This window comes from Balaenoptera physalus (genome assembly GCF_965194825.1).
Source record: "Balaenoptera physalus genome assembly, chromosome: 1".
NCBI lineage: Eukaryota > Metazoa > Chordata > Mammalia > Artiodactyla > Balaenopteridae > Balaenoptera > Balaenoptera physalus.
In genome coordinates this window covers 82,623,553-82,639,419 of record NC_138882.1, presented here as the reverse complement: position 1 = coordinate 82,639,419, position 15,867 = coordinate 82,623,553, and the positions used below count along the sequence as shown (strand labels likewise).

The 15,867-nt window shown below is 59.4% G+C and overlaps 4 protein-coding genes across 8 annotated transcripts in view; 2 read left to right on the top strand and 2 right to left on the bottom strand.

Moving 5' to 3' along the window:
• LOC309658454 (solute carrier family 25 member 44) overlaps positions 1-3,463 on the top strand; it is a 42,306-nt gene extending 38,843 nt beyond the window's left edge. For 4 of the 5 annotated variants that reach the window (XM_082457035.1, XM_082457036.1, XM_082457034.1 and 1 more), the window contains 2 exons: positions 1,243-1,438; positions 2,946-3,463. In XM_082457035.1, coding sequence (XP_082313161.1) covers positions 1,243-1,438; positions 2,946-2,999 — 250 coding nt within the window. In that variant the 3' untranslated portion in view covers positions 3,000-3,463. The remainder of the gene's footprint in view (positions 1-1,242; positions 1,439-2,945) is intronic. The other variant, XM_082457039.1, reaches the window with a different exon arrangement.
• A 152-nt stretch (positions 3,464-3,615) lies between these two features.
• Positions 3,616-6,233, top strand: BGLAP (bone gamma-carboxyglutamate protein). The gene is made up of 4 exons (XM_082457463.1): positions 3,616-5,219; positions 5,478-5,516; positions 5,721-5,790; positions 5,944-6,233. Exons 1-4 carry the CDS (start codon positions 5,156-5,158, stop codon positions 6,071-6,073), a joined length of 303 nt encoding a protein of 100 aa, XP_082313589.1. The 5' UTR covers positions 3,616-5,155; the 3' UTR covers positions 6,074-6,233.
• Positions 6,234-6,347: 114 nt separating this feature from the next.
• On the bottom strand, positions 6,348-10,786 carry PAQR6 (progestin and adipoQ receptor family member 6). The gene is made up of 8 exons (XM_082457194.1): positions 10,372-10,786; positions 9,665-9,740; positions 9,092-9,219; positions 8,754-8,959; positions 8,506-8,632; positions 8,019-8,115; positions 7,662-7,812; positions 6,348-7,324 (listed from the first exon to the last, which is right to left on the bottom strand). Exons 1-8 carry the CDS (start codon positions 10,572-10,574, stop codon positions 7,050-7,052), a joined length of 1,263 nt encoding a protein of 420 aa, XP_082313320.1. The 5' UTR covers positions 10,575-10,786; the 3' UTR covers positions 6,348-7,049.
• A 1,539-nt stretch (positions 10,787-12,325) lies between these two features.
• SMG5 (SMG5 nonsense mediated mRNA decay factor) overlaps positions 12,326-15,867 on the bottom strand; it is a 28,102-nt gene continuing 24,560 nt past the window's right edge. Inside the window, exons 19-22 of the mRNA XM_082456563.1 lie at positions 15,432-15,522; positions 14,530-14,604; positions 13,958-14,096; positions 12,326-13,776 (exon numbers count right to left, since the gene is read on the bottom strand). Of these exons, the coding sequence (XP_082312689.1) occupies positions 13,693-13,776; positions 13,958-14,096; positions 14,530-14,604; positions 15,432-15,522 (389 nt within the window). The 3' untranslated portion in view covers positions 12,326-13,692. The remainder of the gene's footprint in view (positions 13,777-13,957; positions 14,097-14,529; positions 14,605-15,431; positions 15,523-15,867) is intronic.

Here is a 15,867-nt window from a genome sequence, read left to right as displayed (position 1 = left end):
CCCATATGCATGAGACTCCGGGCTCTCAGCCCCTGAGAGGACCTTGTGACAGGGACAGGTGGAGAGGACCAACACCAAACAGTGACCCAGAACAGAGACAAATGCATAGCCCCTCTGGGGGAGGAGAGCTGGGGGCAAGCGCATGTTGTCCGGGGGGTTGAGGTGACTGGGATGAGAGAAATCTTCCCGGGGAGCTCATTTCAGGACCCATCTGGCCTGCAAGAGAGAGGGTAGAGGGAGTGGGATGAGGCATAATAGCGAGGATTGGAGTCTTAGGTCGATTAGTCTGTCCCAGGCATCTGGTTTTTATTCATTTGTTCATTCAGCAAATACTTAGAAGCACTTACTATACGCCTGATACTGTTCTAGATGCCAGAGATTCAGCAGTGACTAAGACACGAAAGACCTTCTCTCCCGGAGCTGTCATTCCAGTGGGCAGCCCTGCTGCCAGGTTGTTCTGGGCAGGGTGGAGAAGGAGGCCCTGGGGACAGGAGTGGAGAGTTGAGGCCACCAAGATGGCGAGTGGCCTGAGCTCCTGCCTCTTGCCTCCATTCCCTGCCTGAGTAGAATCCTAGGTCAGGAGGAGTAAAAACCGTTTTTGTGCTTTTCAGTTTGCTAATGCTTTGTGACATTCATAACTTAAGAGAATTAACTTTTATAACTGAGAAAGAATTTTTAAAGAACCCACAGTGGCTTCTACCCCACTGCCCATCAGAACTGACCTATCTCCTCACTCTGGGCACTCAGAACCCCCTAAACTCTTGCCTCCTCAGACCTATCTTTCCTTTATCTTCTCACATTAGCCAGCCAGGGCCTCTTGGGGTCTGGGCCTGCTCTCAGGCCGCCACCTTCCCCCCATCTCTCCAGCTCACAGTCCCATGGTGTGGATGCACCAGCAAGGCACATGGTCACAAGGACCGAGGAAAGTCATCTCTAGCCCTGGAGGTTTACAGCTGGAGGGAGTGTCTGTGGATGAGGAGGAGGGCTAAGGTGCGGGTTGGTGAGAAGAGGAGAGATGGGTTCCTGGGAGCTGAAGCTAAGGGACAAGGGGTTAGCGTTCCCCTCAGGAGCAGGAGCCATGCGGTTGGGTCTTGGGAGTGAGAGGGACCACAGGAGAGGCCTCGAAAGCCAGCCCAGCTTGAGGCTGAAGGTGGGAATGCCACTGACTGGGTTTGGAAGGAGAAGCCTTACCCCACACGACGACTCCCTGTCCCAACCCCTGTGCCCCCTGCGGCCCTGCAGGCGCCCTAGTGGGATCCCAGAGAAAGACCTGCGCAGCGCTGTGGTGCCCTACTTTCTGCAGCAGCGGGACGCCCTGCAGCGCCGTGTGCAGAAACAGGAGGCCGAGAACAGGCAGCTGGCAGATGCCGTCCTGGCCGGGCGCAGGCAGGTGGAGGAGCTGCAGCTGCAGGGCCAGGCCCGGCAGCAGGCCTGGCAGGTGAGTGTCCTGGCCCTGCCCTCAGGCACGTGCTCCCCTGCTGCAGCCAAGGAGAAAACGGGCCCAGAGAGGGCAAGTGACTTGCCCAGGGATGGCTCCTCCATGTCAGGGTCAGGGTTAATCCTCTGTAGCCATGGTGGTTCTACTCCACGTGACCACCGCCCAGTACCTTTAAAATGTGTACATTAGAATGACTTCGAGAGCCGTCAACATACCTAAAACATCCTCCATGCAACAAATATGTGTCCTTTGAGGGTGAACTTAATTTCTGAAAGTGGCCCACAGTCACTTGGGGCCAAGTTGGTGAATAAGGGAGAAGAGAGTAATCAGGCTGGGTGACGCAGATAGCACATGTGGCTACAGAGTGATGAGATGGATTTTCTCGCCGGCTCAAAATGTAGTTCCAAAAGAGGGTTTCTAGTGGGGCTTGAACGGTGGCCCATTATTGGGTTCTCTTCATCATTTAGATGTCCAACTTATGTTTACCTGTGGCCACTCGGCAGCTCCCTTCCTGGGGCAGACCCTCCTATTCCCGAGGGGAATAAGTCCCCAGATCCATGGCTCTCAGGTCCCCTGGTCTCCTTCCCAAGACCAGTCAGGGGCAATCTGAAGGCCCTGCCCCAGCCTCAGCAAGGCCCCAAGCCTCAGGGAGGCGGCAGCAGGAGGAAGGCTGGTGCCTTGCGCTGCTTCCTCTTATCTTCACGCCCTCAGCCTCCTCCTGTAACACACTGGCCCTGGGGGTGTGTAGTCTAGTGTAGTGTAGTGCAGTGGCCCAGGCTCTACACAGCAGACACCCAGGTGGTATAAGCGAGGCCTCAGCCTAGCGCCGTCTCCCGGGACAGGTTCCACAGTTGAGAGTTGTGTCTCGGGGCTGCCTTGCTGAGTCCTCCGGCTGCTCTGCCATTGGCGCTTCATCACCATGAGGCCAAGGGTCACTCCCCTGTCTAGGCTTTGGCTTCCAAATTGGCCAAATAGTGATCCCCAACGCCCTGCCAGCTTTGACATTCAGTGCTTCTATTTTAAGAGGAAGAAGGAAGCCCCCTGCTCTTATAGCCCCACCTCTCCCATTACAGCTACAGATGCTAACCATTGTTTGAAGTGGGTCAGCTGGATTGAGTGTTCAGTGCTGAGCCCTGTGTGGGCTCAAAGAGCCCTCTTTCACTACAATTCCCATGTCTGTAGCCCAGCTGAAAGTCCACTTAATTTAAGAAAGTTTCTCTGCTAGAAATCTCCGGTGAGGTCAGAGGATTGGGGGACACTTAAGGGGCCCTTTTTGAAAATCGGCTCTGCTCTGGGGGGCCCAGCCTAGGTGGCCATGGCACCCAGCCTGCCATAAACAACTGCTGAGTGGGGCGGATTTCCTAATATGCCCTGCTGGGCCTGTGATACGAGTTACAGACCCCTTATCATCCTGGGGGAAACCCAGGCCTGGAGTCAAGGACAGTGGAGGGAAAGGGTTTGGATTTTCTCATCTCCCAGTCTGTCTGTTCTCTCTCATTGATGTCAGGCTCTACACAGAGAACAGAAGGAGCTGGTGGCCGTGCTGAGGGAGCGTGAGTGAGGAGGAGAGGGCCCGGCCCAGGAGCAGAGGGCAGTCAAGGTCAAGGGCCTGTGGTCCAGGATGCTGGGCCTGAGTGAGCTGCCTCCGAGAACAGTCCCTAAGCAGTGATGGAATTTGCCGGAGAAGGAGGCCTCAGCTGTCTCCACTGCCGTTGTGCCTCTGGGGCTCCCTTGGGGTCAAAAACACACAACTACCTTCAGATTCCTCCCTGTTTTCTTCTAACTTTAGGATTCTTGGCCAGCTCCTGCCCTGGGAATTAGGCACCATGCTTCCTCTCCTTTAGGTTCAGGCCAACCCCCCACCCTACCCCCATCACACGTATCGCCTATTCCTGAGCCCTCCCTAGGACCTGGCTTGGGGAATCGGTATTCAGTTTCCACTGATTGCCCCCTTGCTGGCCAGCCCAAGGGCCCTTGCCATGTTCTCCCCACATCCGCAAATAAACTTCCTCCACTACACTGTAATCTGTGAGGATGCTCCCTCTCCCAGGACTCTCCTGGGCCAAGATCCCACCCTGGACTCCGGAGTCCTGGCTCCAATCGAGGCCCCAGTTGCAGGGCTCCGAGAGCCTCCAGGCTGGGGTGGGTTGGTGGGGGGTGTATCTGACCATCATGTATGGAAGGGCAGTGAAGCCCCTTGTCACAGAAACCAGGAGCCTTGGGTTCCCTGAGGCCAGGACAAGCTGCTGGGGGGGTGTCACTCTGTCCAGCTGCGCCTGCCCTTCTCTTTGCCTTGGGTTGATTCTGAGAGGCTCTATGGTGGGCCTCCCTACGTGTTTGTTTGTGCCTGGTGAGTGCTCGAGCATGGAGCAAGTGGGCCCTCCAAAGGCTGGGACTTTGTCCTCTGGCTTCTCACAACCCCCTCTTCCCCAGCCAGGGCCACAGGGCGTCAGGAGTGACTTAGCCAAAGGCAGGGTGGGTGTTTCCTCCAGACTGGAGGGTGAAGGGGGTGGGTATGGGTGGGGGCAGAGCTTTCTTCCCTGGCGAGGGCTTCACCCTAACTCTGTAGAGAGAGGCCTGGTTGGGTCTGTCTAGGAGCAGCGGGGACACTTGGGAAGATGACAGGGTGGTCCCTGATCATCAACCCCACCCCCCCAAATTGAGCCTAGTGGCTCCTCTCTCCTCCTGGACACACCCAAACATCCAGCCACCGGCTGTGGGGTGGAGGCAGCAGTGCTTCGTCTGGCAGGTCTCCACCTGGTGAGTGGGTGGTGGGTGAGGACACCCTCCCTCTTCTCCAGGCTGAGCTGAGGCAGAAGTGGCTTTCAGGTGTGGGGTGGGGCTTCTCAGGCTGAATGTTCTGCCCCTCGGAGGACAGGTCCCCAAGGTTGTTGGCAATGGGGAGGCTGTGAGGGCAGGAAAAGGATCGGGGTGGGGGCGGTCAGGAGCTCAGAGGTGCAAGGGGCATGGGGAAGGGGGTTCCCACCTCACTGCCCACCTGGCCAGTAGCAGACAGAAGGGCTGTCCTTACCTCACGCCTGGCCACACCTGTGTTGGCTTTTGGCTCTTGGCCCTATGCTGCCCCAACCCCTTCCCCCGTCCCGAGGCTCAGGGCCTGAGCAGAGTCCAGCCGCCCCCATGCCAGGCCTGCTGTTGAGGTCTCTCTGGGGCAGGAGCCCTCGGGGTGAATGAGGGCATTGGCCCTCCCTCCCTGAGTTTGGCTCCTGCCCACAGGGCTGACGGTGGAAATCAGCCTGTGAGAGGCTGTAGCCCAGCTCTGTGCAAATCTATTTTGGACCTCTGGGCCCCCCTTCCTCTCTAGGCTCCCCCTCCTACCCATCCCGGTCTGCCCCGCTGGTGCTCAAACTGAGGCTGGGGCTCCGAGGGAGAGTGAGTAGGGGCTGGGGGACCTGGGGCGACCCCCTTGAGGAGGGGCTGGGGACCTTGTCTGGAGGCTGGCAGTCTTGGACTGAGGCCCACCTTCCTCCATCACTCCCAGGGGCCTGCCCAGGCAGCCGCAGCTCCAACCACAACATCCTTTGGGGTTTGGCCTAGGCGGATGACCCCCAAATAGCCCTGGTAGATTCCCCCAAGACCCGCCCGCACCCTTGCCTCTGGGGCACAGCCCAGAGAGTATAAAACAGCGCTGGAAGCTGGGAGGGGCAGACCAGTTGAGTCCTGAGCAGCAGCCCTAGCGCAGCCGCTGACAGACACACCATGAGACCCCTCATGTTCCTCGCCCTGCTGGCCCTGGCCACACTCTGCCTCGCTGGCCGGGCAGGTGAGTGCCCCTACCCCTGCCCCAGCCCGCGGGAGCTGCGAGGGGAAAGCACCATGGCCTCACCTCTCCTCACCCCTTCCACTGGCAGTCCCTATTGGCAGTCTAACCACGTTTCTGTGGGCTCAGTCCATTTGCCCCCACTGCTGTCCTTGTGGAGGGAGAGGAGGGAAGAGCAAGCTGCCAGAGAGGAGGGGAGAGGGGAGGAGAGGGAGAGCCCTAGGGATGAGCAGGGGTGAACTGGGCTCCTTTTTTTTGCAGATGCAAAGCCCAGAGATGAGGAGTCTGGCAAAGGTGCAGGTATGAGGCAGGGCCTGATGGGAAGCTGTGCCCTGTATCACTCAGTGGTGCTGCCCACTCCCAGCACCCCTGTCTCACCCTGGTCCCCTCAGTCCCATTCTCCCCTCCTGCCCCCTCCCATCTGGCTCTCAGGAAGGCCAGCCTACTCCCCACCTTGTCCACCCAAACTCGGAGTCACCTGACCCCTGACCCTCTGCTCCACAGCCTTTGTGTCCAAGCAGGAGGGCAGCGAGGTGGTGAAGAGACTCAGGCGCTACCTGGATCATGGGCTGGGGTGAGAGAAAAGGAGGTGCTGGGCCAGGGCCCTGCATCTCCAGGATGGGCTGGGAGGAGCGACCGCTGTGGGAGGACTCTGGAGCCCCAAGTGCAGTGGGAGGAGGGGCGGGCATTTTGCATGGAGGCTGATGCCAGTGTGTTGGGCTCTCAGGGCCCCAGCCCCCTACCCAGATCCGCTGGAGCCCAGGAGGGAGGTGTGTGAGCTCAACCCCGCCTGTGACGAGCTGGCTGACCACATTGGCTTCCAGGAGGCCTATCGGCGCTTCTACGGCACAGCCTAGAGCTCTCAGCCCTGCCGGCCTGGCTGGCAGCCCCCAGCTCTGGCTCCTCTCCGGGACCCCTCCCCCTCCCCTCGCCCTGACCTCCCTGCCCGGCACGTGTGAGATCCCAGCAGCTGGGAGCGTCATCCCAGCTGCTCCAGAATAAACTCCAGAAGAGGAACTGGTGGGGCTGTGATTCTTTGTCCATCTATGGAGTGTGAGGAGGAGGTATTGGGAGGATGGGGAGTGGAGAGGAGGTTTTACCTTTTTCAGTCCCAGAAAGTGCTTCCCAAAATCTGTTGTTGAGTTATTTATTTATCCCTGCCTCAGTCCAGAAGCATTGAAGGTGGCTTCCTGAAGTCTAAATAGGGTTCTCCTCTCTAGCCCAGCACCTTCCCCCACCTCAACCCACTGCCCCATCCGTGACACACCCAAATAGACCAGATCCCAAAGGCCTGAACGCCTGGAGTACACGGCTGTGACCAGGACAGACAGCCTCGTCGCCGTAGGCAAAGAGCTTCCGGTAGACGGTACTGCCTGGTTTGGGGGTGGGGGCAGTTGCGGGCCTCCCGGCCTGGTTAATAAGCATTCGGGATGGGCCTGGGTTAGTCATGTTAGTTCTTGCCTGGGCTGAGCAGAAACTCCAGGAGCACCAGAGATGGGACCAGATGAAAGGGCCCAACACCTCCCCATCCCAGCCTTCGATGGCGGGTGGGGCAGCTCCAGCCTGGACACACGCACCTCCCCTCTCAGACCCTCAGCACTTCCCCCAGCCCCATCAAGAGCACCCTCCCTGACCCTCCTGCTCTCTACCAGCCCCCCAGCCCCTCTCCGCTCCTCTGCCTTCTGATCTCCGCACTCTCTCCTCAGCCACTCCTCTTGGTTCCAGGCTCAGAAGTGCCCCCATCTGATCAGGCCTGGGTCTGGGCTCCTCCCCAGCACGGGGCGGGGGGGCCTGGCCTCTGCTTCCCTCCAAGGCAGGCTCAGAGCTGGGGCCTCACTGTAGTTTGGCCTTTGCATTCCCCTCCAGCGGGCCACCCTGCAGCAGGGGGCACGCACTGGGAGCCCGAAATAGGGAAGCTGTGAAAGCAGCGATGATGAGCAGGTTCCCGGCCACCGCCAAGCCCAGTGTGGCCACTGTGCCCGCCAGGCCCAGCGGCGGTTCCTGCATGGCCAGCCAGGCTCGGCGAGATCCCATATCAGCCAGCACCGCCTCCAGCTGGAAGTGCGTGCCCATCACTGCACAGATGTGGAATAGCTGGTGGCTGTGGCCTGTGGGGAGGATGGGCGGTTGAGGGCACATACCCCATCCCCAGGGCTGCTCCAACTCATCCTGTGACCCATGGTGAGCACCACATCCTCTGGGCCTGCTACCCCCCTAAAACTGGGAATAAGAAACCCAATTCCCAGAGTTATTGGCAAGAGTGAGTGAGCTGCTGTGCACAGAGCCCCTGGCCTACAGGCTGCTGGTTTTGTTGTTATCTGAGGACTGGGGCTGGGCCTGGACCCTGAGGGCCCTGCCAGGAATACTCTCCTTTACTCAGTTCACTCTGTGCTCTGGGGAGCCGTCTCCCCATCCCGTCCTGGGCCAGGCCAGGTCTGCTCTCACCGATGTAATCAAAGCGTCCTGGTGCCAGCCGCTCAGGCAGGTGGGAGGCAAAGAGGAAGACAGTGAGCAACGCGCAGAAGAGGTGGTAGCCGTGGCTGGTGCTCAGTGCCTCCTGCCCACAGCTGTGGCCCCTGCCCCAGCACAGTCCGAGCTGGCAAAGGAAAAGCAGGGTTGACGGGGAGGGGCTTTGGGGGTGGACATCATGTGTCTGGGATCTGGTGAGGATGAGGAGGGGGAGGGCACAGCTGGACTGGGTGCTGGGCTAGGAGGGTGGGCGGCAGGGCTGAGTCAGGGATCGAGGGGGCAGGGCTGGGAGTGGGCACTGTGAGGGTCAGGACAGGAAAGCAGGAGCCTTACCCGATAGAAGAGCGGGAGGTTGTCGAACAGAAAGGGATAGGTGAAGGCGGCCGTGCGGAGGATCTTACTGAGTGCAGGGCTTTCTAGCTCGGGGAACCTGGGAGGCGGGAGTGAAAGGCTGGTCACCATCCTTACGCTGGGGTGGGGGTCAGAGGAGGGCAGGGGACCTTTGGCCAAGATGGAATGTCAGTGTAGCTTAGTGGCTGTGAAAGCCCTTAGGCCACATGACTCCTCTGTAAGTGACAACAGCTGTTAGACGGGGATAGACACCTGCCTCTTACGTGGCTGTGAGAGAGACAGCGCAGGGATGGTGCTGGTGCACAGGGTCTGGGCACAGTCAGTCCTCAATAAACGGTCCCATTGTTAACCAATGTTGTTCAAGAGCAGTGAAACACAGGCACAACCCAGCAGTCCTGGGTGTCCAAGTGTTTGTGGGTGCCCTGTCCTGTCCCTCCGCCTTCCCCTTCACCACTGGCCGAGAACCCACCGGGAGTAGCAGGAGAGGCCGGTGCACAGGAAAGAATTGAGTGCGGCGGCGGGCACAAATAGCTGGTGCAGGCGGCTGTGCAGCCAGGAGGCCGGCATGGAGTAGGCGGCATAGGGGAAGGCGCAGCCTGGCGGGGGGCGGGGCGGGAGCTGAGGCCCCGCCCCAGAGACCCCGCGCCACGCCCCCACCACGCCCCGGAACGCCCCCGCCCCCCCGCCCACCGCTCCGGCCTCCGCCGCGGGGCTCACCCAGGCTGTAGAGGCTGAGCGCGCCGTAGTCCAGGAAGTAGCAGATGTGACGCGCGCGGGGTGACATGGAGCTGAAGGTGTGCGCGCAGCACGACGCAAACGGGTAGAGGCAGGCGGGCAGCAGGAAGACGAGCAGCGGCCAGTGGTAGGGCTCCGACCGGAAGCCCTGGCCTCCCGCCAGCGCCAGGAGGCGCCACAGGAAGTACCTGCGGCGGGCACGTGCTCAGGCCACCGGACCCCCAGCGACTCCCAGTGCAGCCCGCGGGCCCGGACGGTCCCAGTCCGCCTGAGTACCCCCTTGAGCTCGAGGCCCAAACCTGGGACAGAGCCTCCCTCACCAGGTGGGCAGGAAGTGAGTCCAGATGTTGACGGTCTCGTTGGTCATCTGGAAGGAGCTGAGGACACAGTCCAAGGCCGAGCTGGTGGGGCGGCGGTAGCCAGACATGATACCATCTTCCCAGAACACCTGGGGTTGTGGGGGGCAGGGAGAGGAGAGGAGTCACTGTGTCCCACCCTTTCTCTCCAAGGGACTCCACTGTATCCCACCCTTTCTCTGGAAGCAGGGTTGAAGGGAATGGGCTGGAGATCACAAAGGCCCCAAAGTCAAACTAAATCCAACCCCATCTCACCACAGGTTCCAGTACCCAGAGAGCAGGTGAGAAACAGAAGAGGCAGAGTAAGGGGACAAGATAGGATGGACACAGGGTGCTCTGAGGAAGGCGACTCTGGATAAAGGCGTGTTCTGGGCTCTAGGGAGCCGGTCACAAGCCTGTTCCTTAGAGAACAGAAGAGTCCCACACTGAAATGGCAGGGATAAGAGTTAGCCTAGAGCAGGGACTTCTGCACTTGCAAAAAGAGAAGAAACTGCCCCAGCCAGTCCCCTGAGAAGTAGGAGGTGGTGAATCCCTCACCCTGGGGACCTGGTGGACGCGAAGGAGTTGGGGCAGCTTGAGACTGAGCATGGTGGCCCGGCACCTCCACGTTGACCTAGAGACAAAGGGCAGGGGGAATTAGGTATCTGCCCCCATCCACAGGTCCCTTTTCGCCCAGGTCCAGGCTGGACCTGGTCACTGAGTCCCAGGGTAGGCTGTGTACACGGGCATGCATGCGGGTGGCAGCTGGCCACCAAGCTGCTTCCTTCAGGCCAGGGGAGGCTGGCCCAGCTTCCCCAGTGGTCATAACCCCAACCCCTCCCCAGCCTAGCCTGGGGGCTATTTAGTTCCCCCATTGAGAGGGGCTGGTCAGCCTCAACTCAGCAAGGAGTGGAGGGTCCTCCTCAGCCAGAAGGCTGCCTCAGTAACCCTGGACCCTGGAGCCAGGTCCCCAACCCCCAATTTTTGTCTCAGAAGAACCCTGACTTACGGAGGACAGCGCAGAGAGAGCCTAAGCACACACCACCACCGCCATTGCCAGCACCAGAAAGCCCCTTGGCTCACAGTGCCTGGGCTGAGCACAGAAAACTTAGGGTGCTCAGGGAGAATTCTTGGAGAGGCCAGATGCCTACCGGTGGGACAAGGAATTAGGGGGATGCCTGGCTCTTCTCTGAAGACTACACTTGTGCCCCGGGGGGCATTTGGGGTCCCTGCCCCTCCTGAGCCCCGGCCCCTCAGCCTCAGACCTGTGCGCTGCTTCCGGGTGGCCGCAGCTTTGCTGCCCCTCCCGTCTCTCAGGCCGCCTCTCCCAGGCACATTCCTTGGCACAAGTGGATGGCCTGGGCCACCGGGGCGGGTGGAACTGCCCCGGGAGGAGGGAGAACAGGACACTCCTCCCACCTCTCCAGGCCAAAACTTCCCAGCCCCGCCCCACGCCTCTTCCTGTCATCGCTTTGCCGACTCTCTGCGTGCATGTTTGCTCCGCACACACTCTGGGCCCTCACACCGCCAGCCCGAACCCAAAGCCTCTGTTCCTGTCTTTCAACATTTGGGGGGCCCTCTGCCCTTGAGCTGGGGGCTGGGGACCCCGCTGGGCACAAGGCCGACCTGGTCCCTAGTCCCTGCACCCTGGCTGAGATTTGATAGATGACCCCGGGAATTCCCTGGCGGTCCAGTGGTTAGGACTCTGTGCTTTCACTGCCGAGGGCCTGGGTTTGATCCCGGGTCGGGGAGCTAAGATCCCACTACCACAAGCCTTGGGGCGCAGCCAAAACAAAAAAAGAAACTAAGATAGATGACCCCTCCCGGAAGTGGGATGGGGGTATTCTAAACTATCCCGAGTGCGGCCCAGCTGCCTGGGGGAGGGGTGGACCAGGACGATGCTGGCGTCTAGCTCCCCTCAGGGTCCCTTCCCTCAGCACTGGGGTTCAGAGGTCTCTGAAGTAGTTTGTGCTGTAGCCAGGGAAAAGGGGGAGGGGCCGGCCGGAGCAGGCAAGTGGCCTCTAGTTCCCCAGAATGGGCGTCTTGGCCCCAGGTGAGCTTCCTTACCCAGAGTTTGATGGGCGCTCCTAAACTGGTGGGTCGGCAGGCCCCGGGCTCCACGGGTGGAGTCCCTGCCTCTTGCCAGCCGGGCCAATGGGAGGGAGAAGAGAGTGGCGGGCAGGCGGGCCAGGCCTGGGCGGGGAGTGGGAGACAAAAGGGAGCCAGAGAACAATCCCAGCCTTGTCCAGCCTCCAGGGAGCAGTGCGGGGTGGCCCAGCCCCATTAGCAGGCAGCTCACTCGGGCTCCAGCACACAGCCAGCCCCTCCAGCTTGACCCCACCCCACTGAGAGCAGACTGGCCGGAAGAGGCCAGGGCCCTAGCCAGGATGCAGCCAGGGTGGTGCAGAGCGCCCCCCTCAGACCAGGCTGCCCCACGGCTCCAGGGTTCCAGACTCTCCTAGGAGCTGAGGGTGGCTCTACCTTAAGCTGGGCAGAGGAATCCAAACCCTGAATTTGAATTCTCCAAAACCTCTTCTCACTGTGCTTCGCTGCCTCTCAGCGCCTGGTGCTGGGCAGAATCCAGAGCAAATGCATTTGGTAAATGTTGGTTCAACCACAAGGGGTTCACCAAGCTTCTCCACTCCCCAGACACACTTGAGGTGTCAGTCCTTGTGGAGGGATGGGGTTGAAGACTCAGAGGCTGGTTTCAAGGTTCACCCTCACCTCTCCTTTGAGGAAGTTTCTCCCTGATTCAGAGGACCCAGCTGAAAACTGCAAACCACCCCCAGGGAGCACTGTAGCCTTCAAAATAGTTGACCCTTGAACGTAGGTTTGAACTGCATTTATATGCAGATTTCTTTCACTAAATATGTACTCAGTACTACATGGTCCCCAGTTCATTGAATCGTGGATGCGGAACTGCAGACGGTGGACTGTAAAATCAAGTGCAGATTTTTTCTTGCATAGGGGTCAACGCCCTAAAACCACATATTGTTCAGGATCATCTGTATATTGTTTTCACCTATCACCCTTGTGAAGGCAGCAGCTCAGTTCAATGAACTTCACATCTATCAAAACCATCTCTGGAGTTTGTGCTCCAACTGCTGGTTTCTTGCTTCAACTGGGCCACCTCAAAGAAACCTTTGCAAACTGCCATTTCAGCATGTAATCTCCAATGTCCCAATAAAATTGTACAGAAAGGCACCAGGAGACAGGGAGTGGGCTTCTGGGGGTCTTTATTAAGTGATGCTTTAGTCTCAGTCTCTGCCAGGGACTGGAAGTGGGGGTGATCCCACTCCCCCCAGGTTGTCCCAGACTTGCTGTCTTAGAGGAAGAAGGCAGGAAGCCTGTTCTCCTCCGAGAACAGTCTGGGAAGCTAGGCTAGCGCTGGGGTGGGGAACAGCAGAGCTGAGATCCCCGACCCTCAACCCCCAGCCCGAGCTGTATGTGCAGCCCGAGAGGGAGGGGCCGAGGCAATCCTGGCCAAAGCCTCCCACACTCAGCCCCACTCTTGCTGCTCCACTCACTGCCCTGAGCTATTCATGATCTCTGCTCTCACATTCACCTCAACACTCCAGAAGCTAGCCCCATCCTCAGCTCCTCCAAGCCTTTAGTCCCGGGGAAGGACAGAAATAGGGAAGCCCATCAGGGCAGAGGGTCCCTGGCCGGGCAGCTTCAAGGGGCCTCTCCTTTCTGCTGTCCATCCAAACACAGGCCCCCTCCCTAGACAGTAAGGGGGGTTGTGGCCTCAAACTTCACCCCCCTCTCCTCTTACTGGCATCCCACTCTGTCCCAGCACAGCAGCCCAGAGCACAAAGCGCAGTGACCATGGGGCTGGTGGGCACAGAAGCCCTCATTGGCATATAGGCCAGACTGCCTGCAGCCGTCGTGGGCCTGCTCCCTGCCCTGGAAGCTAGACGAAGGGAGACAGAAAACAGAAGTGGGGCAATGGGTGTGCAGCCCCTGCAGCAGGAGGAGGGGATCTAAGCCCTGCCCTGCTATTGGTGCAGGCAGCTCCAGGCCCCTCTTCCTTAAGAGTCCCCAAGGCTCCAGAGCTGCCCAGCCCCTGCAAAGGGAGATGAGAGGGGGATGGGTGGTCCTCGAGGAGAGGAAGGGTCTGCAGAGAACCACCCAGACACCTGGTGTTACCCAACTCTACCCCCAGGCCCAGAGGGCCCAAACTCCTGGCACCAACCACCCTGCGTCTGTGAGGAAGAAGGGCCCCTTCTGCTGTCCCTTCCCCTCAGAGGTCCAGGAACCACTCCAACGAAACGCAGACACCCGTGCCTGCCACCTGCCCCTGGGGAAAGCAGGGGGGCTGAGGCAGGAAGGCTGGCTAGGGGCCCACAGGCCTCTCCTGCTCCAAGCACTTTCCTTGCTTTCCTGACGTCGTCTTGGCAACAGGGGGACCCCACCCTCCCAGCTGGCTCCTGGGCCCTCCCTGCAGCCTGTGTGCAGCTGGGCTTCCTTCCTGTGTGCGTGCGTGAGTCTGCGTGTGGTGGGGTGACTACAGGTGGTGGTCCTGGCTGCCAGGGAGGGCAGGAGAGATCTGGAGTCAGCCCCGCTGCAGGGCCTGGGGGTCGGTCTCAACCAATCTCCTTCCACTGCTTGTAGAAGTCCAGAACATTCTTGATGTCCACACTGGCATGTGCAGCGGCCTGCAAGGCTGCCTGTAGAATTGGGGGGAGGACAAATGGAGGAGGGCCTGACCTCCCAAACTCTGGGACAAGTCGTTGAGGGGCTGGGGAAGGGGTGATGGAAGAGGAAAAGGGCAGCTGTCTGGTCTGAGGGAGTCGACTCCGGTACCTCTTCCCCATTCCACACTCTGCCAAACATCGCCCCGTGACCCACCTGCATAGGGCCTGAAAGCGTGCTGGGGTTGTCCAGTGGAAGGCCTGTGATGATGGTCACCATGCCACTCGGGTCCTCCTCACCTGTCCCCTGGGCCAGAGTCAGCTGTTTGCAGCTGTCCAGGATCTTATAGAGCGTCCTGGTGGGAGCAGGGGGAAGGCGGGCCAAGCCCCAGCATTAGCACAGCCTGAACACCAGATCTCCAGGGCACAGGGGGAGCTGGGGGTGAGGAGGGCACCAGGAGAGAGCGAGAGAAGCCAGGCAGCCCAGAACAGTGGGTCCTGGAAGCTGGCCCTGGAGGACATGTTACAGGGACTGGGCAAAGGTTCAATGAGTGAGGAAGCTGAGCCCAAGGATCTCAGGGCCACGGGGGCTCAGATGCTGGAGCAACTTCTCACTCCATCTAAGGTGAGACCTGCAGGAGGCCTCTGGCAGAATGAGCCTGGCCCCGCGCTGGTCCTGCTGCCTGTTACAGAATTCTCCGGCCCCGTCCCTCTGTCCTGGGGAGTGCCCACAGAGGAGCAAGGTAGGCAGCCTATCTGAGGTTCTAGGGGTGGCGGCTGAAATTTTACCAGGCATCTGCATCCTGCCTCTTCAGCTTATGCCGCTCAAAGCTCTTCCCCACCTCTTTCTGGCAGCGAATGTACCTGCAAAGGAGACGAGAGAGTGAAGGTTGGGGGCAGGGGACAAAGCGGGCCATTGTGGCGCAGGGGACCCAGTTTTATGGGGGGGGGCACGTCTCCCACATCACAGGTCTATTTGGAGTCATTTTGAAGTGGCTTCCTAGCTGCTGAGCCCAGCTTGCTTTTCCTCCTGATAACATCAATTCTTTGGTTCCTCCCTGGAGAGGAGCTGGGAGGGGAGAAGCAGCAGATGCTTTTCAAGTCAGTGCTTCTGGAGACAAGGTCCAAACAAGCAGGCTTTGTGCAGCTTTCTGACCAGGCAAGGGCAGATCCAGAGGAGGGGTAGACCAGCCAGCAGAGAGCGGGGAGCTTTCTCCCTCTTCCCTACACCCAGTGTCTAATCCTTTTCTGGCCCCAAAGGCCAGAAGGAAGGGCCTGTGCTGGGCTGAGCACCTATACACTGCCATCTGTCCCCCCAGCCCCATGGGAAGCCCCTGGGCAGCACCGATGAAGGCACTCCCACCCTGGTCAACCTGATCACCTAAAGCAGGAGAACCTCCTGCAAAGGAGTCCACAGCTTGGAGGTGGGGGCTTGTTCCCCTCTCCCCGGTCACAGTGATCTCATGTTTGCCCCAGAGGTAGATGGACAGCAGGTCACTGTTCCCCAACAGGGCTCCTGGCTCCTCCAATCGCTGTCTATTTCAGCACCTAAGACCCTGACTTCTAATTATGTCTTCGGCCTCCCTCACCAGGCAGTGAGCCAACTGTGAGCAGGGACCACGTGTCTTACACGAGGAACACACGCATTTGTTGTCTGGGCTCAGCACAGGTCCAGCCAGGCCTGCACTCACCTGTTCCCTTTTTTAAACTCTGCCTCCAGGTATCGGATCCCATCCCGGGCCCCGGGGTGTTCCTTCTTCAGCAAATCCAGGCCATCGATCACTGGTGGGCAAGATGCGGGTGGGGGAACGACAAAACAGATGAGCTCAGGCTGTCGTGACACGGGGCTCTGCAGAAGCATCTGCACTCACTCTAGGACACACTGCAGGAAAAGGGACCGTAGCTCCTGCAGGAATCCTGAAGTTCTTTCAAAGACTGACCTTCTGCCAACAACGTATCTGGCAACTTACCAACTGCTTTCACTTAGATTTTCTCATCTGTTTCTCCCAACCATCTTGTGAGTCAGGGTTTAACAGGGATTGTCATGCCCACTTCGCAGATGAAATGACTGAAGTTCAGAGAGGTGGCAGGACTTGACCAAGGCCACTGTGTGTAAACTGGGCCCCA